Source organism: Apis mellifera, linkage group LG16 (assembly GCF_003254395.2).
Source record: "Apis mellifera strain DH4 linkage group LG16, Amel_HAv3.1, whole genome shotgun sequence".
In the NCBI taxonomy this organism is placed as follows: Eukaryota; Metazoa; Arthropoda; class Insecta; order Hymenoptera; family Apidae; genus Apis; species Apis mellifera.
Window position 1 is genome coordinate 7,158,906 of NC_037653.1, and position 23,941 is coordinate 7,182,846.

Here is a 23,941-nt window from a genome sequence, read left to right on the forward strand (position 1 = left end):
TTATGTCCCATGCGGTTAAGGCAACGAAGCGACGCGACGCGTCGTGCTTTCAGTCACCGAGACTTTCCCATGCGTTTTTACAAAGTGCACGTCATTGAAACACGAAGGGGTTAAGAACATCGCTGCTTAAGATGCACATACGCGAATTCTGATCGAACGATCGAATTCATGCATCTTAATCGTATCTTTTACCATATACTTATGGGCACACAAATGAAACGATTCAAGATGATATTATCGATATCGATCAAATTGTACGAATCAGTTTTCAGCGTTCCAATATATCGAATATACTCGATATATTCGAATCAATTTAATTATCCAAAATTTTAATCGAAGATCGTATTTTAATTCAGTTTCGTATTTAAACAAATTATATTACAAGAATCGTTATTATAAAAAATAGAAGTAAAAAAGGGATAGACTTTTGTATTACGTCCATCTATAGAAAAAAAATGTATAAAAAGATCTGAATGTATAAAAATTTTGCAAATGAATTATCGGAAATAATCCCTTCAGACTTCCGATTCTTGTGGAAGATTTCTAATCTCGGTTAGATGATAGATATTTACGATAGGGGATATGATTAAAAAAATTAAATTAAAGCTTGATCGGTTTTAATTATTCGGGAAAATAAAATTATATGGAATTGAAATTAACAGGGGACGCGGTATACGAATTCAATGTGTACTGTCCAATGTGTACACACGCTCATATCCTGGATGCAGAAAGTTTGTGCAATCGGTGAACTCGTGCTGAATACAGGTGGTGGCAACGTGGGATGTTGGTTAAGATAGGGATACATTATGCAAGATTGCGTCACGGGTTTATTGTATCAGCACCTCATCGTACACGAGTAAGATAGCGCGTCGGGTATCTAAGATTTTTACGATCGGAGGATTTATGGTGTTGGCGAATCCTGAAATTCGTCTTAATCGGTTTAAAACAGTTTCGATTGTATCACGGCCGTGTCCGTTTTATTATAGCTACATCGGCCACGGTTTCGGCCGTCACTCGGAGGAATCCTCTCTGTTCGTGCATAAATCGCATCGCGCAACCGACGACGGTGCCAACCGACTGTTCAGATTTAATAAATGATCGAAGGAGGAGGGGGAGGAGGCCAACTGTTTTTACACTTGATAAAACGGATACCACGTTGGCGTTGATAGATCGCATCGTTCGAAATTTACTCACGGAATTCGATCAAACGATCAGAAAGATATTATCTTCTCGTGATCGAATGGGATCGATACGATTATACGATCATACGATTTCTAAAAACGCATTATAAACGCGTTCCATTTTATCATGTTACTTATCGTGCCTTATTTCGAGGTAAAAAAAAAAATAATAATAAATAAATAAATAAACGCGAACAAAGATAAACGAAGTGACGAATAGTTAAATTAATAAACTCGAGAAACTCGCTTAATAATTTTTTCGATGATTATCCAGTGGACAGTGGTAGCGCATCAACGAAGAAAGATGGCAAATTAGTTTCGGAGATAAGCGTTACGCAAAGCAATTGCTCGTAAGCTACGCTACGTATGCCGCCCGATTCTTCTTTCTTCTTACTCGTACGATGTAGCGTTAACGAGTTATATCCCGTCGTGATTATTAAATCATATCCTAACTAATTTTTTTCTTTGCTTTTACCTTCGAGAATCTTATTTCACCGATGTTTTTCATCTTGTCTTAAAATTTTCACTCATAATTTATATCTCTATCTACTCCTTACGTATCCTATATGAATGCAAAATATTATCCATATCGGAATAAAAAATAATTAAATGATTAATTGCCAATTGAAAAAAAATGAGATGAGAATGGGAATGGCAATGAATGAAAGATAACAAAGAGAAGGAAGAAAAGGATAAAGGATCGAGGAAATACAGATATATATCTGTATGCGAATGAGAAAAAAATTTGATGTACGAAATATACGATATATTGCAATTGAGAAGAATTCCGATATATAACTATCTTGTCGACATCTTTCTCTTACGATTTCGCAAGATTAATTTCATTTGATCAAAAATTATTGCGATCTCGTTAACAAAATGTTTCAAAAATCTCCTACGATAATTTTTTTTAAAATTCAAAGATGAAAAAAACTAAGATATGTATTTCTATGTACTCCACTGATATATCCACTGATACATCGTAATACGGAAGATTCGTGTCATTCGCAAATAATTCAATAATTCCTGTTCCTGTTATTTATGCAACTTGAATGTTATGCAACAAATAGAGAAACATATCCGTGGCGCGGCATAGTAGTCTAAAAAAAAGGACGGATCGCACGTTTACAAATTTAGCAATTCAAAATATGTTATCACGCTATCACGATCGATCGAAACGAGAGTGATAGTTTATCGGTGGATAGACGGCACGTTATAATGGGATGCGATCCGTTCTAAACTATGGCCATTTATTCCGATGAATCAGAGCGTGCTTTCTCTGAGTGAGCAAATGCGATATACATATACCAACGATTCGATGTACCGGTATATAATCGAGAAGTTTCACCACTTCTCTATTTGATCTGTGAAAGTGTTGTGGAAGCCTGTGTGTTGTGTCCGAAGATGAGCGCTCGTGCTACAGTTAGGTAATGTTCTTTTGCCTGATCTAATTTACTGTCCCTACATCGATCTACAACTGTCTCGCTGAATTGCAACACTCGCACCGTTAACGATGCAATGCGCTCATACTTTTCATATATATAACGCGATCGAGATCGCTTATTGCCGGTTAACGCGCCGCTGTCCTTAAGAATCTCATCGATTCTTTTTTCTTCTTATTATTCCTCATCATTTTCTCACCATTTTCATTCTCAAAATAATTTTACAATTGAAAAATTAGTTTTACTAATAATTACGTACTTTCCTTTAACGCGATTTATGTATAGGAAAGAAATTTTTTAAAAAAAACTTTTTATATGCGTTGAAAGCGAAATAACATTATAGAAAGAATATGATATTATATTTATAAAAAAAGTTAAATAAATAATATCTTTAAAACGATTTTCAACTTTTATTTGATTTATAAGTAATAAATTTCAGTATGTTTCGTTTCGAGAAACGAGGATTATGTTTCATCCAATTATCATATGTGTATTCGTAGAAATCTTCATATTGATCATATAGTTTGATTAATACTTTTCATTAATATCTTTGCTATCGCACAATAGAAATATTAAAATTAGATATATTAAAATAAGTCTTTATACTAATATAAAAGATATATTAGATACTATTTTTATTTAAAAAATTTATGTAAACATAATATAAGATATATACATATTATAAGATATCTAAGAAATCATTCTTGCTTACCAAAATTTTTATATTATTAGCAAAATTGATTATTCTTCTATTAATTTTTCATTAAGTAGTTCTTCTTATTAGATTCGATACCTATTATAAATTTAAAAGATATTGTATAATATTATTAATGTTACCAATAATGACGCTGAATATAAATATACTATGAAAATTATTAAAATTACCATCTATGAATCATAGTTGATTCAAAGATTTATTATTAAGATTACAATAAGATTACAATAAGATTATTTTATATTATATGATTACTTACTGATAATCCATGTTCGTATTATTTTAATGAGACGGAAAAGAAAAGTAATAATACATATGATAAAAAATCGATCAATAAATATATAGATGAAGTAATTTGCAGACTTTATGTAAAATACATAAAATCCATTATGGTTTGAATTTATATATTTTATATTTATGGAAAACGAAAAATTCTTGAATTTCTTGATGATAAGCAATAATAATCATATCATATATATATATTTATATAATCATATCATATGTATATATATATATATCAATTCTAACATCCTCTTCGTTCGTATAGAAATGACAGAAATGAAATAAGGCTACATGTTATAACAATGTATATAGTGTATTTAAGAATATGTTTAATAATATGTATTTAACACGTAAAGAGTATGTCATGGAATTCATTACATTAAGTGAAGAAATATATATATAATAAATCGTATTTATATTCGGACATTATAACGCGAAAGAAGTTATTCTTCTACGATATTTATAATATATATATATATATATATATATATATATATATATATATATATATATATATATATATATATATATATATATAAAATAATGAATATTAATGAATGTATTGCAGTATTAAAATTATTTTTCTTGTAAACATATCAAGTTTTTTTTTAATAGAATCAATGTGTGATTTATATTTTTTAATATTTTAATATATTGCATATTGTTTGCATTGTTTATGAAACCGTACTAAACTATTTATAATATAATTATTACTTACTTTACGAGTTTCTTGTTACAGTATATACATATAAATATTCAGATTCAGATTGTTTTACGATATAAATGCCCATTTTAAATAAATACTTATTAAATATTATAGAATACATATAATATACGATTCTTCTTTTTGATCTTGTAAAATATTTATGGAATTATATTTACAATACATTTAGCCTATAAAACAAAGATCAAAGACTTTTCGAGAATCAGCACCATCTCGCGTTTGGATTCTAAAAGATTCGATTCGTTAGTAGAAATATAGAATATGTAAGGAGGTATTTGTGACGCCATAAGTAGAAAAGGAGAATAATATTGTATGAGAAGGATAGAAAAAATATACCACTAACTTTGGTTATGTATCATCTAATATCCTTATCATGTTGACAATTAATTATTATTTTTACATTAAACATTTATGCACTTTTAAATTCAAATTTTAAAGTTGGATTTTACAGACAAGTAATTCTCATTTTTCATATTAATTTTAACGAAATTCTTTTCGATTAATTATTTATTAATGATTATCACAGAAAATGATTTTTTTCAATCATACTTTTTACTCTTTAATTAATTATCAATTTATTTATTTAAACAACAGTGAAATTATGAACAACAATTATATATGAAAACAGAGAAGAAAATAATGTCTCTGATATATATATATATATATTAATATTTAGAAATAAATCTTAGAGTAATAAAAAATTAACGATTAACGCGTCACATCGAACTGACATCATTGATACGCAATATGATTTTCATTAATTTTTTATTATTGTGAGATTTATTTTTAAATATATATATATATATATATATATATATATATATATATCAAAAACATTTATTCTTTTTCTATTTTGATGTACAATTTTTATACATAATTTTATTATTGTTGGTATATAAATAAATAATTTTATAACTTGATTTGAGAATAGGAAATTTATTACTTACTAAAACAATTTCTGTAATAATTAATTAATAAATAATTATTTAAACAAAATTTCACTTTAAAATTGATACGAAAAACTTCGTCCGTAGTTCTAGCTTTAAAATGCAAATTTTTATTAAAAAATTTATAATTAATTAATATTCAATATTGCGTTTTCAAAGTGACGAGACATATTAAATACAAAACTAATGATACATCTTTATTTTTCTTACACAATATTATTCTGCTTTTCTTTCTCTGATGTCACGATATATCTTCTTATACATTTTATGTTCCTACTAACTAATCGAAACTTTCAAGATCCAAACGCGAGATGGTGCTGATCTCCTTTTTCGATCTTTATTTTTCGTTAGAATTCGTTAGAATTCTTTTATAGAATTAAAAGAAGAAATTGGAATAAGATATTAATTATTATTTAAAGATTTTATTATATAATTCGAAATACCGTAAGAAGAAATAATAAAGAGAAAATATTCTCAGGAAAAGTAGATGTATTTGAAAAATATATATTAAATATATAAAACATACTATACATAAATAAATGTTTCAATATAAATATATTATTTTTTTAAGTTATGAATATTCATATAATTTTATTATTGTATTATTTATTTTTCATATTTTCTTTTTTTTTATATCGTATACATGTTCCAAAAATATTTATATATAAATTTATAAAAATATTTATATATTTTTTCTCTGTATCATATTTTTAAATTTTATACCGAACATATATATATTTTTATATTTTGTTTGTGTATGTGTGTGTGTGCGCGCGTGCATGCGCTGTTCTATTATATATTTATATACAGTATTATTACACAGTTTTGTATATTTTGGAATGTTTAAAGAATATATAAAACAAATTATATATTATTTATTATTTATATCTTATATCTCATTTCTTTTCCAATTATAATATATGTCTCTTATATGTCTCATATATCTCTTGATATAAAATTATAAAATGAAATAAAAATTTCCATTTTGTATTAAAAAAATATATCCAGAAAAGAATTTGTATATAAAATATCTTTTTATAATTGTAATAGCAAAAATTCATATTATATATATTAAATATTATAATTTTGTTTTATGAAATATGATTAGAAAAAAGATAGCAAAATGAAATTTTTCTATAAATTTTTGAAATTAAAAATTTTTATTTAAATTTTGCAATTTTTGATCAAAAAAATATAATTTAAAAGAAGATGATACAAAATATTCCTAATATTTTCAAAAATAAAAACTTTTGTACAAGATTACTTTTATTTTCTTCTTTTTTTATTTTTATAAATTAAAATTTTTATATTATAATATATGATTCTAATATTTGAACTTTCCATTATGTATAAATATTTCTATTTATATTCCTACGACGTGATATACAGATTATACAGAATTCAAAGAATTTCTTTTTCAAGATTATCAATTCATTAATGCATTTGCTAATTTAATGTCAATTTTTTGTATTTCAATTGCAGTGTATCTTGATCGTCCATTTCTTGTCACTATTAAACTATTAAACTATTAAACTATTAAACTATGTGAAAGATACAGAAGGTGAAAGAAACGGTAGCATTGCATATCTAGATGCACTAACATCTGAGCGAAAGGGCTGCGCAATTTTATTTTTCATCCACGAATAAGATAACGTGTGTAACTCTAGGATGCACTCCAATCTGAAAATATATTGCACAAATATACAATACACGTTAACAACATTGCCGTATAGATGGTGGAATAGTTAAAGACTGAATATCCGTGACAAGAGAGAATAAATCTGAACGGTAGTCTGTTATTCAGTCATGGATTGCTTCGAAACTGACACGAATAAGTGAAATAAAATTCATTGATTCATTGAACAATAATTGAACTTATACTATTACTTATACGTAAATTGATTGAACTTAATTATATAATTATATAATTATATAATTTTTAATAAATATAATAAAATATTTACAAAAAATAAAAATATATTTCAAATATACCGGTTTTTTCTGAAACTGAATAAAGATTCTTTATAGATATATACTATATATATATATATATATATTCATACATATCATTAATTCGTTTAGTGATTTTTGAAAAAAAATTATAAAAATTATATAATATATAATCTTAATCTAAAAATTATTAAGAATCAAAAAGAATTAACATATTACGATAATATTATAAGTATATATCATATTTTTTTCTTAATTTAAAATAAAATTCATTGGTAAGGTTATGTTAATATTAAGTTAAAACAAAATATAATTTTATTTTTTTCAATTATTTACAGAATTTCAAAAAATTATATTATAAAAGGAAATGAAAATTCAAAAATTATATTAATATTTTGTTAAAATATACAATATTGAAATTATATAAATATATCTATTATTATCATATAATAGAAAAACCTGATAAAATTATATTTGATATTTTTTATAAATAATTTTTTAATAAAAAAATTTTTAATAATAACTTATTATATAATAATAAGATATTTATTTATTTATAATATATATATAAAATCTTTCAATATAATTAAAGAAAAAAAGAAAATATATATGTCGATTCTTACGCGCATGCGATTTACGAATGGTGGGGAAATGATATTTTCCCTTTCTCGGAAAAAGATATTCCATATTTTTGGTCAAAGAGGAATATATACTCCTGTTTTAAAAAAAGAAAAAATGGTAAGATTATTACAATATATTCATAAAATAAAATACATTATTATTCTTTATAATATATGAAAAATAAAATATTTAACCTGCTTCAAAGTATATATAAAAATTGAAGTTTTTTTTCAATATTTCACAATTATTAATTTTAAAACTATTTGATAAATCTTTAAATTATTATTGTTAATTTTGACGTATGAATTCTATTTTAGATAAATTGATAATATATATATTATATATCATAATTTGTATTGTTTTTGGACATAACAACAAGTGGTTGAAATTTCATGAAGTTTCCATGTACAAATAACTTTTTTATAATTTTTTATAATTAAAATGATAAAAAACGAAATTTCGATTAAATTGTAATTAATCAACTGAAATAATAAATATAATTTTCTATTTATACAGAATTTGTTATATGTAGCAAAATAAAAAAAACGATCGACGTTCTATTCCTAATCGTATTGATCTCGTATTCTCGTTATCGTGATATTGTCAAATAAAATATTTTTCGTTATTATAATTTTGTCAAATTAACAATGAATTATTTAAATTTAATTTTTTCTAGTAAAATTTACTTTGATTTTAACAGTATTATATTTAGAAAATATTTTATATCAAATTAAATTGTATAATATTTTTCAATAACTTTTTCAGGGAAAACTTACTCAAGAAGAACGAGAGAAAGATTTAAAACCATTATTATTTAACAATTGGTCTGTGCAACAAGATAGAGATGCTATTTACAAAGAATTTTTATTTAAAAATTTCAATCAGGTATGTCATATTAAGAATGCAATTTTATATTAAATATTTTAATAATATTTTTTTATATTTTAATAATATTATGAAAATTAAATTATTATTTATCTTTTATATGTTTATATTGATAGGCATTTGGTTTTATGACCAAAGTTGCATTGCAAGCAGAAAAAATGAATCATCATCCTGAATGGTTTAATGTTTACAATAAAGTAAACATTACTTTATCTTCTCACGATGTTAATGGTTTATCACAAAGAGATATTAAGCTTGCATCTTTTATAGATAACATTGCTAAAATGGAAGAAAACTAAGATTAAGAATATATGTACATAATAAAAATTATATATAATAATATTAATTTTTTAAATTTTTATAATATTAATTAATTAGAAATGTTGTTCTGTTGTTATAAAATTTATGATAATAGATATTTTATATATTTCATTACTTATAATGATTACTTAAATATATAAAATAATTAATGTTTATTAATAAAATTTGTTATTTAAAATAATAAAAATTGTCATAAATATTATTTAAGTAATACAATATATTAATTAAAGTTATATAATTTATTTCTGAATAATTTACAAGAAATTAAATTTTCTAAATATCTAAGTTGTCTAATGATATATTAAAAAATTATTCATTAGGATTGGAATCATCATTAGGAGGTGGTTCTTTGCCAATAGCCCAAGCTTCTTTAATAGCTTTTGAAACACCAGGACCATTATTTATAAGTAAAAATAATCCACATAATGTAATTGCTGAGAGGAAAATCAATGAAAGATGCAAAAGTTTTGGTAATAGTGGTCCAACAACTCTAGGACGTGCATAATCTGTAATAATAGCTTCCAGACCCCTATTTGAAATTTCAAGAAATAAATGAATTAACACATTGTATATTGGAACACATTATTGAATTAATGAATTATAACATTGCATAAATATCATGATGATAAAGTATGATTAATAACAAATTTTAAAAAATAATTCATGAATAATTACCAATGCATATGTATTACAATTAATAAGGACATTAAACCATCACAGATAACATTTTCCATCGTTAAAGCAACAGGTATTATAACTGGAAGTGCTGCTGAAGCAATTTTTTCTAAAATCCACATACGTACATGATCACTTGCAGTTGTACTTGTTTTGCGAGTTATTTCTGTATTTAGAATGATGGTATTTGTTGGAAACTATATAAAATATAAATTATATAAAAATTATATAGTACCAATTGAATATATTGAACATATAATTATAATGATATATAATTGAATAATGATAATATTAATTTTGTATTTATTAAATATTATTAAATATTATTAATTATTACCTTCAATAATTGTCTTTCATTTTTATTCAGACTAGAATTTAAACATTGCTTAAAAATGGCAAAATTAGAAGACTTTCTAGTAAATTGTAACAATTTACACGAATTTGCAAAAAGTGTAGTTTTAGAAAATGATTCTGCAAAAATAAAAATATTATTATATTATAATGCATTACTTATTTAAAGAAGAAATATTGTAAAAATTCCAAATATTGGATCAAATTTATATCTTCGCAAATTAGAGAATTAATGACATAATTAATTTATTAATTTTTATTTAATATTACATTTTATATTACATATATATATTTTTTTCGTATAATAATATTAAATAGCAAAATATAATAAAATATAACAAGATTTTCCCAATAAGGTTATATGAATGTCATCAAAAATAGTCGAAATTATGTAAATCAAAAAGTAAGTAATCAAAATACATTTCAATACTTTACTTACCTAACTGTCTAACCTTATGAAAAATGCTAGGAGATGCTACACTTTTTAAAATCATTTTATAATTATAAAATACAAGATTTTCTGAAAATTGTTCTTATTTGTTGAGATTAACAAATCTTTCTTTTATTTTTTTATGATAGCTATATATTATAATTGCAATCTCAAACAAGTAAAAAATAATTATATACTAGTTCGACAATTGTTACATCGTCTATCTTCACGTCAATTTTTATGTTCGACTTATCGAATGACCGAAGCAACAATTTGCATAATTTTTTTGATTATATATAAATTGACAACAATTAATAAATAGAATAAAATGATTTAATTATAATGAAGTATTTAGTAAAAATAATTTTACTTTTTTTTAAATATATATATATATATATATACATATATATACATATATATGTATATATATATATATATATATATACATATATATACATATATATGTATAAATAATATTTCTATGATAATCTTTATCCTAATATATATGCATTTTTATATTATTTCTTTTTTTTAATTTCTTCTCTAGAATATAAAATTAAATAAAATTATTTGAAATTTTTGGTTGAGAAACACTGCTTTAAAGCACGTGTTATTCATAAGGTTATAATTCTGAAAATAATAATTTTTAAAGTATATATCTTGAATATTTCATTTATATTGAATTATTAGTCCTATTGATTAGTTTAAGAATTTTTTAAAATAAACTAGTTCTTTTTGCGAAGTAAAGAAACAATTTTTAAAAATTTCGCAAAGAATTAATTGTTAAATATAATGTCTGAAACGGTAAATAAAAATATTGATTCCGAGAATAATTTTAAAGATCGTAATATTAAACAAGAATTTGTACAAGAAAATAAATATGACAAATATAAAAAAAACTTCAAAAAATATCGATCACCTAATTATTATGGAAAAAATAGATATTCATATAACAATGGTAAGAATTAGAAATTAATTTTAATTATTAATTTTTATATAATTAACTGATATTTTTTATCATTGGAATTTTTTTTTAAAGAATTTCGAAATGATAATTTTGGTAAAAAATCATTTAAACGCAATTGGTCGAGTTTGAAATCAAATGGAAAAAGGAAGAAATTGGAAGTGGGAAATCGGCTAAAAGAATGCGATGTTGGTATTATAGAATTTATAGGAAATGAAGGTTTTTTTGGTGTTATCAAAGAAAGATATACGGATTTTCATGTTAACGAAATTGCTCTTGATGGACAAATTGTTAAATTAACAAATCAAGACATTTTATCAGATGGAGAAGAAAATGAGAATCTAGAAGATTTAAAAAAAATTATACAATCAGATACAATTTGGGATCAGTTACAGGGATTGAAAGAATCGGATCAATCTACTATAGAAATTGATGTGACAAATATGAGTAAAGATCAACGAAGAGCGATTCATAGAATTGCTAAAACAATAAAGAATGTTATCAGTCAAACTATAGATAAAGAAAATAAAAAAATCATGATGATTTTGCCAAATAAGAAAAATAGTAATACTAGTATGTTAGATATTTAGCTTTAAATCGATATATGTAATATATCTTTTATTAATTATTAATTTATAACAATATATAATAATTAATAAAAGTTATATTACATTAATGTCATATATATTTTTTGTAGGTCACAATTTTCGAAAAGATGATAGGATAGATTGGAAGAAAAGAGGAGAATACTGTTATTTTTTGTTACATAAAGTAAATATGGATACAATGGATGCTTTAAATCAATTAGCCATGAATTTATACTTGAGGCCAAATAATTTCACTTATGCTGGAACAAAGGATCGTAGGGCATGGACTACTCAATGGGTTAGCGTTAGAAAGGTTACACCTAAAGATATATTAAAAGCAGCAAAGAACGTACATGGAGCATATGTAGGGAATTTTAAATTTGGAACAGAATCATTAAAACTAGGCATGTTGAATGGTAATTGCTTTAGAATTGCTTTGAGAAATGTTAATGGGACAGATGATCAAATTGAAAAAACAATGATTTCTTTAAGAAATCATGGATTTATAAATTATTATGGCTTACAAAGATTTGGTACTGTAGCTGCTATTCCAACTTATGAAATAGGCAAAGCTTTACTTCAAGGTAATTTTATTTTTTATTTAAATATATTAATAATTTAATTTTTTTTTATATAATTTAATAATAATTGTTTTTTATGTAATTTAATAAAAATAGGTAAATGGAATCAAGCTATTGAATTAATTTTGAAACCCAGAGAAGGAGAACAAGATGAAGATTTAATAGAAGCTAGAAAAATATACGAAACAACTAAAGATGCATGTTCTGCATACAAAAGGATTAAAAGATGTGATAAAATAGAGGCTGCACTTTTAAAAGGTCTTTGTACATCTGGTAATAATAATCCTCAAGGTGCTTTGGATTCAATACCAAGAAATGCTCGTTTAATGTATATTCATGCCTATCAAAGTTTTGTATGGAATCATATGGTATCAAGAAGAATAAAAGAATTTGGAAAGAATCCTATAGTGGGAGATTTAGTATATGAAAATAATATAAAAGAAAATGATAATGAAGAACAATTTATTTACGATAATGAAAACGAAGTCATAACTGAGATTAATGCGGAAGAACTTGATCAAAAAATAAATGAACTTGATGCCGGATCAAATTTGAAAATAAAAATCGAGGAATTTACTAAAATTTTAGAAAAATCACCAAATACTTCAATTAAAGAAGTAACGAATGCTGCGGAATGTTGTCTTAAAATTGACGAGAATGAAAAACAAAGTGAAATTTCAAATAATCTACCACCGGTAAAAATACTCGAAGAAAATGATTTATCAAATTATACTTTGGCAGATGTATTAATGCCACAAGTTGGTTGGAGAGTTACATATCCACCTTATGCCAAACCATGGTTCGATGAATTTTTAGCAAAAGACGGCTTAACTACCGATTTGAGGCAGAGGAATAAGTAATAAATCATTATGGATAAATTTTAAATATTTATTAATAGTACTATTATTTAATAATATTATATTTTGTATAATTTATAACATTTATTCAATTTCAGAAAATATAGTTTAGGAGGTGCTTATAGAAAAATATTAGAAATTCCTTCAAATTTATCTTGGAAAATTATGCATTACACAGAGAAGCATAGCGATCTTATTATGTGCGATATTGATGAAATGAGAAAATCATCACCCCCAAAAGATGATCCAAGTATAATGCTGATTGATATTTTTACTTAATTTTTTAATATATAATAGATACATAAGATTAATACAAATCAAAAGTGTAATAAATGTTTCTGATATTTTTTAATTTTTCAGAAGGAAAATTCAAAGCCATAATAATACAAATGTCTTTGAAACCTTCTACGTACGCAACTATGGCATTACGTGAAATTTTAAAATCTGATACTTCTCCACAAGCACAAGCTGCTCATTCTGCCGCGTGTAATGCAGAAATGAATAATTTAAAAACTTCAAAAAATGATACAGAGAGCGAAGATGAGAGTAAATCTAATAATTCAGAAAAGTATCCTAAAATCGAAGAACAAAAATTGAAAGATGATAAAATGGAAATATCAGATACAGTATGAATCTGTGATTACTTTTTTCAACAATTAAATAAAAGAATATTAATGCATATAAATTGAAATGCATAATTATTTTTAAAACAGTATTAAAATATTACCCGCTTATTTTTTTTATGAATATTTATTTGAATTCTAATTTATTTATATGAATAGCAAAAAAATTACAACGATTTATTTTCATCTTAAATAAGATGATATTTAAATTGGTTTAATTATTATATTATATATCACTTTTTAGAATATATTATGGCTTAAAAAGACGCATGAATGTTTCAATTCTGATTTATATGATCTTGGCTTAATTCAATTATAATATATATATATATATATAATAAATGAAATATTGAATAGAAAAAAAGTATTTTTATTATAATAATATAATCATATAAAAAAACAATGATTTGTAATGTATTATTCGTTAGAATAAATATCTCGAAATTGAATAGCTCCTTTCTTATTTTTTTAAATTTGTCCCAATTTTATAATCTTAAAAGTTTCTCGTAATTTCTTTAAAGTTTAAAATAGATATGAAATATCTTAAAAATCGATTTTATTCACGGTTATATTTCGATATACATGGTATAAATTGAGGTATTATTACTGGTATTGTGATCGATGAAGAAGCGATTTGCAATGATACTATATAGCGTTAATATCCTCTCGGATGATAAACGAGAGAATGACGTTGCAAGACATGTCTGGTATTACAATACCATACAACAAATTATCTCACCTTTTGTAGAATAGCGTGAAAAATCGTCAATATCGTGACGTAGCGTTACTATTGAAATACGTATATGTTCTATTAAGATAATTAAGCGTTATTCCAAATCGTTTATTTATTTAAATATTCTCAATACTTATATTTTATAATTATATTTTATTTTATTATATAGTATATTTTATTATAGGAAATATTCTAACAGAGAAAAACAACAAACGAAAGAATATTTTTTAAATTATTTAAAGAAAATTATATTATAAGTATATTATAAGTATATATAAATTTTTGCATGACTTTTATTTATTTTTATTCGATATGCGGTGCCATTTTAACATTTTTATGAATCGTACCGATTCATGCTATAGAATAATAGAAGGAATCATACAGAGTGACAATATATTATTTTTATTTAATATACTATATTCGTAATGTCATTATATATTAATTTTCTATATATTTAAAAATTTTCATTATCTTTGATTGGAGCGTAAAAATTTCATGCGATAAAATATTTATTTTTTTAAAAAAAAAAGATATATTTTCATTTCATATGTGTTTTAAAAATATTTAATCCCATATTTATATTTGGATCATTATTCATTACATATTTCAAATTCAACATTTATTATGTAATAAACAATTAATTATGATTGACCTATTATTCATAATAATTATTAACGGATATTAACGTAAAGAGTAATAGAATATATCTGGAAAAAGAAAACAAAAAGAAGAAAAAAAAAAAAAGAAAGATTATCAATTTTGTACATCTTAAATTTTTCAAAACAATTTTATATTATTATGTATTAATATATTAAATATATTTGTAGTAGATTCATGATAAAAGATATTTGCAAATAAGTACTTATATATAATGTATTACGATGATGAGATACATTATAAGAAGATGCATTTATCAAACTCCGCCCTCCAGAAAAAAATACCGCCTCTCGACATGCGCCTTCGTAGTTACAACCCTCTTTCTCACTTGTGATCGGTGGCATCTGTTTGGGGTAGTAAGCATCTAATTCAAATTTATCCTTCTTCATGTTTGGATTCTTTGGTGAAGTGCGGGAAATTTTATCTTTAATATTAAATTTTGTGGAATTTTTAATTAATTAAAAGAAATTTAAAAAATAAAATCGTCTTATTTAAAAGAAAATTTGCACAAAAAAGTTTGTAATGTCTGGTAAGAGTCAAATATAATTGAATAAATAATATTTTCCAATTTGTTAGAATGTTAAATTTTTTCATTACTTACATATTTATACATATATACATATAAAAACAAATTGTAACATTGTATTAATATTGTAACATATATTTCGATTTTGCAATGAATTGCTTAAATTTTTTGAATGAATCGCTTAAATTGTTAGAATATCAATTAAAAAAGTTTCGCTCTTTATTGAAGTATAGATATATTTTTAAATAAATTGTGATTTATATTTCGTAATTTTATTATTAAATAAAACACAGTGCAAGAAACGCCTTTAGATTTGAGCTGTCGAAGTTCCGAAATGAAAATGAATTTATTAAATTCATTAAAGTTTCAAAAATCTTGTTTATCTTGTCAAACGTGTGGCAAAAACTTTGACAGACCGTCTTTGCTCAAAAGACATTTACGAACGCATACAGGTTAGTGTAATTAAATTTCATTATTATTAATTTAATTAATATTAATTTATAATTCGTCAGATATCGATCAATTATAATTTACAAATTCGAATATAATTATATTTATAGTTTTTTTTTTTAAATATTTAAACAATAGTAAGTTTTTATAGAAATTTTATAGAAATAAAATTGAATTACAATGGAATGAAAAATTATATACGATTAATAGGTGAAAAACCACATGGTTGTACTGTGTGTGGAAAAATGTTCAGTACAAGTAGCTCGTTGAATACACATGTCAGAATACATACTGGAGAACGGCCACACGAATGTCTCACTTGCGGGAAACGTTTCACGGCTTCATCGAATTTATATTATCATCGAATGACTCATTATAAGGTTTTTATTAATGCTATTTTAAAATTGTTAAGATATTTTTCAACATCTTATGAATAGCATAAAGGTAATATTAAATCGTTTAATTACAATAATAAATTATATGGATCAATTTGTATAAGTAAAATTAACGGTAAAATAAACAGTGATAAATTACGGGAGAAATCGAATCGATAATTTACTTTACCTTTCAAATGGTTCCAATATCTTTGTTGTAAATATATATGGTAAATAGTTGATTCACTATATTATTTTCAAATAAGAAAAGAAATATAATATTGCGATGACATTATTTTTATAAATATATATTTTATAATATAAAACAAACTTTACACAATTTTATTAATAATTTAAAAATTAATAATTGTTTTTTATAATATCTGAATATAATATATATGTAATCTCTAATATATATATTATATATATATATATTTTATATGTATTTTATATGTATTTCTTTTAATTATTAAATGTCTTTAGTTATATGAAATGTCATCATAAATATAACAATTAAATCATTATTTAAATTGTTATTTTTTTATTATAAATGATGTATCGCAACGACGATATTAAAGTAGTATATTTAAAGCTGATATAATAATGATAATAATTTACCAATCTGCAATCGTGATATGTATATATAGGAGAAACCTCATAAATGCAACGAATGCGGTCATTCTTTTCCAACCCCTGGTGATTTAAGGGCCCATGGGTATTCTCATAATGGTAACTGGCCTATTCGATGTTCGGTTTGTAATCGGGGATTTTGCAAACCTGGAGCTCTACATCATCATATGCAAGTGCACATAGGTAATTAATATTAATTAAATATTAATGACAAGTGCTTATAATTTTTCACGGATTTTTATCACTTTACAAATTAAAAAAAGATTAATAACTAATCAATAAAATAAATAAATAAAAAGATAGATATATCTATTTTTAGAAACATGCGAAAATTTGAAAATGTCAAGTTGGATCGAAAATTCGATTCGAGATTGGATCTCGAATTCTCGAAACTACTTTGTGATCGTAAGATTGTCAGGATTCCCAAGAATTTCGAATTTCTTAGATATTATGAAATTTTTGAAAATTTTTGGACTATTCTTTTAATTTGAAGTATTCTAAAAATATTATTTAATTCCTTAAAATTTTAGGAACTTGATATTTTTAAAAATTCTTGAAATTCTTAGATTTTCAGATATTTTCGGGATATGAGCCGAGCTGAATCGAACCAATCCGATCCAATTTCTTCTTGATCCGTTCGAGCATCGAATATAAGAAATATAAACAACTATTTTATTGATTTTTTAAATTAGAAAATTAGAATAAATTATTATCTTATAAAAAAAAAGAAAAATTAAAGAGGAATTATTAATTATTTTTTTCAGGAAATCGATCGTATCATTGTAATATATGTAAAAAACAATTTTCTATGATGAATAATTTACGATCACATGAACGATCTCACGATTTCAATGTGCTAAATCGAAATATCATTAATTGTTTAAATGAAGAAAATAATAAAACAACGATAACTGCACTTACTTTCGAAGAACTAACTAAAAGTCAATTTCCCGCAATTTATTCTTGGACTTCATGGGTACCATTCCATTATTGAAAATATAATAACTGAAATAATTGATTTGTTTTTTAAAAGCTTTTTAAAGCAATAAATGTTGAAAATGAATCATTTCAAGCGAAAGATAAGATAAGATATATACAAGTAAATTTTATTTATTGTATAAATTGTACTAATAAATATAATAAAATTATAATGTCGCGTTTAAAACTGTATCATTATCGTTAATTAATTATTATATTATTAATTTTAATTCTCCTTAAATAATGGTATGCGCATGATAATAATATTCATTAAGAAATATCATACTGTAGAAATGATATAAAATGTTATGATATTTTTTATCTATTTATTTATGTTCGCATAGTTTCTCATTAAACAATAATATAGATAGTTTGAATAATATTTTAAAGAAAAAGAAAAAAGATTAAAAACCGATCAAACCAAAACACGTATATCGTTCGAATTATCTCCGTTATTTGAATATTGAGCACCGAAGTCGAGTATCGGTTCCTTTTGCAATTTAATTTTCTCGCTGCTTGGTACGTATTCCAATTCGACTAACACTATCTCATTTTCGCCTATTCTTAAAAAAGATGCAGGAATATAAAGAGTTATTTGAGGGCCAACCAATGGCCAGTATCGACCTAAATTATGTCCATTCACAAAAGCAACTCCTTTGCCCCAACCATCAGTGTTTAAATACGTGTCCATCGGTTGATCAGAGATCGAGAAAGTTCCTCGAAGTATGACTGGACCATCGTGAAGAGTTCCGCTTACGGATATGTTGGAATTGACGTTGATAAGCGGGTTGACGCTGTCCAGCAAAAATCCAGTCATTCTCCAAGGTCCAAGGGGAATATTGTTTAGAGATACATTTGTAACTCCCTAGTAAATGAAAAAAAAAAAATTCAATAAATGAAGAAATATACGTTATTTTATCTTTCATTTTTTTCTATCTTAATTTCCATTAGATACATATTGAACGGTATGAGCTTATAATTTATACTGTTTATTTTTACTGTTTGTTTTTACTTATTAAAAAAAAAAAGAGATAGAGACCTTAAAATCGCGAAGTCCATTTCCATAATTTAATCTTCCTTGATTTTCGATTAATAATTTCAGTTTTTGTCCATAAGGCTCCTCTATACTTAAATGATAGATGTTACTGGTACGACTTAAAGTTCCAACCAAGTGATCATCTACATAGACTAATGCTCTATCTCGAACTTTTGCGTGCAGAATTGCAGGATCCTTAGGGCTATGTATTATGTTAGTCTCGTACAATACCAACCAATGAGATAATCCCAACGCTTCAAACGTTAGTGGATGTGATCCTTGGACGATAATTGTTCCGAATAATTGTCGACCTTGAGGTTCGAATAGTTTCAGGATTGGCGACAATAGAATCGAACCGTAATCTCCTTTCGGAGACACTGTTGGAAGTGACACGTTTGGCAGTGGCAAATACTATAATAAATATATATGTGCGTGCGTGCGTGTGCGTGTATGTGTGTGTGAATGTATGAGTATATAATAAGTATATATTATATGTAATAATTTTTTAAGAACAAAATACAATTAGAGACTAAAAAACATACCTTAGATACGACATTCCGAATCTCAAAATATTTTGATGTTGGATCACCAGCTTCGGTTAACGGAGCGTCATAATCATAGGAAGTTAGTTGTGGATTATATGCATTTTCGCCACCATTAGCCCCTATAAAATCATACGTTTGATACTTAACGTTAAATCAATACATTATATACATGGATAATAGCATAGAATGTCTTGTAAAATGTAGTATTTGTATCATTGCGATTATAACAATATCGTATAACGTAATCTAGAATCTAAAATCAATTTATTTAATCTTAATCTTAATTCATAAAATCATTATTACAAAGATTATAAAAACTATTACAAAGCAGTCGGAAATTATATTTATATATTATATTTGAAATTTATACATATTTGTTTAAATTATAATTTTATATTTTTAGATTTAAGTATCTTTTCACGAATAGTATTACATCGCGTATTATACATATTTTGCAAAACATTCTTTATTTCATTATTATCATTATTCATCATCATTATTCATATAATGATTGAATATATGATTGAATATATGATTGAATATGACATGAATGAATATATGTAATGAATTATATGATTTTGAGATAATAATTTTGAGATACGAATGATTTCTAAAAAGGCGAACATTATAAATTGCACAAATAAAATATAGCATATGTATTATCAACGATATTCAATATTTTTTATAATTCATAAAAGAAATTTTTAATCATTGTTTGTCCAACTTCTTATTAATATTTAATCTTCTTATTAATATCTTTTCAATATTTTGATTGGATATTTTGATAATGAAATTTCGATAATAAAATAAATTAAATTTTTTTACGTGTTATTATATTTTTAAACAAAATTTTGCAAATAAGAATTTAAAATAAAATCTTAGGGAAGATTTTTACTAACCAGCTGTGTAACCAAAATTCGTTCCACCGTAAAACATATAAATATTAACAGAAGCACCTAAAGACAGCATTTCATTTAAAGTTTTTGCAACTATTGTAACATTTACTCTTTGAAATGGTTCTTGCCAATGTGTCAACCATCCAGGATAAAATTCTGAATTTACTAATGGGCCCTAAAAAAAAAAAAAAAAAATAAAATTAATCATTTTAAATCATTTTAATAATCGTTATAATTATATTTTTTATTCTCTTGTCTTTTTGGCAATATTTTTCAATATTGTTATTTGTTATTTTATTTAAAATATGCGACACACAATAATTTTATCCCATATTTCGAATATATGTGTGTAAGATTTTCTTACGATCTTTACGATCTTACATGATGCAGCAACTTGATATTCTTTAATAATAAACAATGTAAACTTGAAGAAGAATATTTTCATCTTGATATGATATATATATATATATATATATATAACAATTTTACATTATATTTGTAATTTATAAGTTTTGTTAGAAACATACAGATACGTTTCTAATTTTTCAAATTAAAAATTGTTTCAATTATCGATCGTACAATTACTTACTCGCGGTTGATACAGACGCATTATTTCGAAATTTTTCGTCACGTTCGCGTTAGTCCCAAAATCGATAGTTGTATAAACATCTGATATAGAGCCACAATTCAGCATATTCATATTTGATCCATCTGTCGTATATAAAAGCGCCTTTGTACCAATTTTCCGTTTCATTATATCTCTCAAACGATGTAAATATTCTTTATCGCACGAGTAACTTCCGTATTCATTTTCCACCTGAAATATTATCGAAATTCGATTATTAGCATAATATTAACAAACAATTTATAGTATTTCATTCTCATAAATTCTCGTTAAATTTGCAGTTGATCGATTTTAAATATATAACAATATATTTTTTCCAATGTGAATATATTTTATTTCGCAAAGTATTTTAATTTTCTAATATCGTTAAATATAAATGAAATTAAATTTAAAAAAAAAAGAGAAATAAATACATTTTTCTTTTTTTTAGATAGATAATTGTGAAAATGTTATCGATATTAGAAATAAAAAAAAAAAAAAAAAGAAAGATATTCCGTTTATTCATTATTAATTACCTGAACCATTATTATAGGTCCTCCATTTCCTCTGAGATAGGGAATGACTCTTTTAAATACTTCGTTTAAATATATTTCCACATATTTCATGTATCCTAGAAAACGAAAGAAACATTACGATGGTAAAAATAAATACTCAAGGGAGTAAATATTTATTGGAATTGGAATAAAAAAAATTAGAATTAAAAATTCTTACGTGGATCGTTTGTACGTAAATTTATATCTGGTACTCGTGTCAATAACCAGTAAGGAAGACCACCCTAAATGAATATGTACCATAAATACCATAAGAATAATAGGAAGAAATTATTTTTAAAAATCTATACATCGTTGATAAAAATTATTTTTTAAAATTATAAATATATAATAATATGTATATTCAAATTATATCGTATACAAATTCTTGATCTAATTCTTAATTAAGTAAGATATAATTTCAATGAAATACTTGCAAAATCTCGCTCCGCGCAAATATAAGGACCTGGTCTTAAAAGAACAAACAAATCTTCTTCTTGAGCAATATTTAAAAATTCTACTAAATCCGCATTACCCGTCCAATACCATTCATTTTCACTCGGTTGATGAAGACTCCATTCCACGTAACTGTAGACAAAATTATGAAAGCTGAACGAAGATAAGAGAAACGTGATATTTGAGTCCAATTCTTTTCATCCGATATGATATTCGAGTTCAAAAAAAGAAGCAACGTGTAAATCCAAAGGTTCTTGTGCGAAAATCTATTAAATTTTATAAAAAGTTACATAAATATATTATCGACAATATTGTTTCGTTGAAGAAGGACAAGAGATTGATAGATCTCGAAGAAAATCAATTAAAAAGATAATTTTTTTGATGCGAGATATATCAAGATATATTAAATATAAGTTAAATAATTACACATGTATATATGTATATATATATATATATATTATTTTATATATGAGAGAGAGAGAGAGAGAGAGAGCAAATAGCAATTTTTAAAAAGAAATATATAACACATGATTTATCATATGGTTCTCGTCATTTTCAAAAACGCGAAATAATGAAACGAATCGTTGAATCGTTGAAAGTTTTTGTTGAAAACGTGAGAAAAATAACTTACGTTGAAACGGCATTTAATCCAGCTGCTCTAATTTTTTTTAAACGATCTCTCCAATATTGTCTAGGAGTTCGAAAATAGTGAAAACTACCGGAAACGTATCGAAAAGGTTTTCCATCCAATAGAAAACGATCGTTCTCATAATCGACTTCGAATCCAAGTTTCCATTGTGTATCCTGAAATTGCAAATTTTGTAATAAATTCGATCGATTAATCGAATGAAAATTTGACTTTCTTTAAAATCTTTTCTAAGAAAGATTATTATGCTAATTTTAATATATATATATGTTATACATACGTATATATTCGTTAAATTTTATTTCAATAAAATATTTTAAATGTAACTTGATCGATATCAGATGACAAATAAGAAATGTACCGAAAAAGCTGATATCAAAAATACATTATTACATTATTATATTATTCAGTTTCGATTATTAATAATTCTTATTTATTATTAAGATTAAATATGAAAAGTTTAAATTTCATTTTAAAAATTCTTTTTAAAAAGGTAATCATAATTTCAAATATATATAAGAGAAGAAATATATAAAAAAAATATTTTTTTCGAATTTTTTCACAAAATAATATCAATTAATAAAATCTATCAATTATATTCTATATCGAACCGATACATTTTCCATAAAGAAACGTTACTCACATTGTTCACATGAACATTCACCACTTCTCCCAGAGTAGTCGTCACTGCCAAGGTCAACAAAACTGGCCACATTTCGTTAA

General features: G+C 24.3%; 5 protein-coding genes across 5 annotated transcripts; 3 read left to right on the forward strand and 2 right to left on the reverse strand.

Moving 5' to 3' along the window:
• The first annotated feature begins 7,822 nt into the window (after nt 1-7,822).
• LOC411607 (pterin-4-alpha-carbinolamine dehydratase) lies at nt 7,823-9,301 on the forward strand. The gene is made up of 3 exons (XM_006563101.3): nt 7,823-7,979; nt 8,628-8,747; nt 8,864-9,301. Exons 1-3 carry the CDS (start codon nt 7,851-7,853, stop codon nt 9,044-9,046), a joined length of 432 nt encoding a protein of 143 aa, XP_006563164.1. The 5' UTR covers nt 7,823-7,850; the 3' UTR covers nt 9,047-9,301.
• Nucleotides 9,289-10,776, reverse strand: LOC725566 (succinate dehydrogenase [ubiquinone] cytochrome b small subunit, mitochondrial). The gene is made up of 4 exons (XM_001120412.5): nt 10,534-10,776; nt 10,081-10,214; nt 9,744-9,940; nt 9,289-9,597 (listed from the first exon to the last, which is right to left on the reverse strand). Exons 1-4 carry the CDS (start codon nt 10,586-10,588, stop codon nt 9,378-9,380), a joined length of 606 nt encoding a protein of 201 aa, XP_001120412.2. The 5' UTR covers nt 10,589-10,776; the 3' UTR covers nt 9,289-9,377.
• Nucleotides 10,777-11,310: 534 nt separating this feature from the next.
• Nucleotides 11,311-14,483, forward strand: LOC102654640 (pseudouridylate synthase 7 homolog). Its single transcript, XM_006563100.3, has 6 exons — nt 11,311-11,482; nt 11,564-12,061; nt 12,186-12,659; nt 12,753-13,512; nt 13,612-13,763; nt 13,874-14,483. The coding sequence occupies exons 1-6, from the start codon at nt 11,317-11,319 to the stop codon at nt 14,143-14,145; spliced, it is 2,322 nt and encodes a 773-aa protein (XP_006563163.3). The 5' UTR covers nt 11,311-11,316; the 3' UTR covers nt 14,146-14,483.
• A 2,166-nt stretch (nt 14,484-16,649) lies between these two features.
• Nucleotides 16,650-18,721, forward strand: LOC102654597 (zinc finger protein 239-like). The gene is made up of 2 exons (XM_026445720.1): nt 16,650-16,882; nt 17,524-18,721. Exons 1-2 carry the CDS (start codon nt 16,688-16,690, stop codon nt 17,695-17,697), a joined length of 369 nt encoding a protein of 122 aa, XP_026301505.1. The 5' UTR covers nt 16,650-16,687; the 3' UTR covers nt 17,698-18,721.
• Nucleotides 18,722-18,785: 64 nt separating this feature from the next.
• Nucleotides 18,786-23,933, reverse strand: LOC725756 (beta-galactosidase). The gene is made up of 10 exons (XM_001121565.5): nt 23,862-23,933; nt 23,204-23,376; nt 22,554-22,704; nt 22,298-22,361; nt 22,102-22,196; nt 21,551-21,778; nt 20,965-21,136; nt 20,063-20,184; nt 19,524-19,931; nt 18,786-19,349 (listed from the first exon to the last, which is right to left on the reverse strand). The coding sequence occupies exons 1-10, from the start codon at nt 23,931-23,933 to the stop codon at nt 18,900-18,902; spliced, it is 1,935 nt and encodes a 644-aa protein (XP_001121565.2). The 3' UTR covers nt 18,786-18,899.
• Between the last annotated feature and the right edge of the window lie 8 nt (nt 23,934-23,941).

Excerpts from the sequence above, each read along its gene's own strand:
- LOC411607 (XM_006563101.3), top strand. The coding sequence starts at position 7,851 with ATGTCGATTCTTACGCGCATGCGATTTACGAATGGTGGGGAAATGATA. Across the intron at positions 7,980-8,627 it reads TTTTAAAAAAAGAAAAAATG|GGAAAACTTACTCAAGAAGA; the intron begins GTAAGATTATTA and ends TAACTTTTTCAG. Across the intron at positions 8,748-8,863 it reads TATTTAAAAATTTCAATCAG|GCATTTGGTTTTATGACCAA; the intron begins GTATGTCATATT and ends TTATATTGATAG.
- LOC725566 (XM_001120412.5), bottom strand. The coding sequence starts at position 10,588 with ATGATTTTAAAAAGTGTAGCATCTCCTAGCATTTTTCATAAGGTTAGA. Across the intron at positions 10,215-10,533 it reads TCATAAGGTTAGACAGTTAG|AATCATTTTCTAAAACTACA; the intron begins GTAAGTAAAGTA and ends TTATTTTTGCAG. Across the intron at positions 9,941-10,080 it reads ATGAAAGACAATTATTGAAG|TTTCCAACAAATACCATCAT; the intron begins GTAATAATTAAT and ends TATTTTATATAG.
- LOC102654640 (XM_006563100.3), top strand. The coding sequence starts at position 11,317 with ATGTCTGAAACGGTAAATAAAAATATTGATTCCGAGAATAATTTTAAA. Across the intron at positions 12,062-12,185 it reads TAAGAAAAATAGTAATACTA|GTCACAATTTTCGAAAAGAT; the intron begins GTATGTTAGATA and ends TATTTTTTGTAG. Across the intron at positions 12,660-12,752 it reads AGGCAAAGCTTTACTTCAAG|GTAAATGGAATCAAGCTATT; the intron begins GTAATTTTATTT and ends TAATAAAAATAG.
- LOC102654597 (XM_026445720.1), top strand. The coding sequence starts at position 16,688 with ATGAAAAATTATATACGATTAATAGGTGAAAAACCACATGGTTGTACT. Across the intron at positions 16,883-17,523 it reads ATCGAATGACTCATTATAAG|GAGAAACCTCATAAATGCAA; the intron begins GTTTTTATTAAT and ends ATGTATATATAG.
- LOC725756 (XM_001121565.5), bottom strand. The coding sequence starts at position 23,933 with ATGTGGCCAGTTTTGTTGACCTTGGCAGTGACGACTACTCTGGGAGAA. Across the intron at positions 23,377-23,861 it reads TGAATGTTCATGTGAACAAT|GATACACAATGGAAACTTGG; the intron begins GTGAGTAACGTT and ends TTGCAATTTCAG. Across the intron at positions 21,137-21,550 it reads TGCGTCTGTATCAACCGCGA|GGCCCATTAGTAAATTCAGA; the intron begins GTAAGTAATTGT and ends TTTTTTTTTTAG.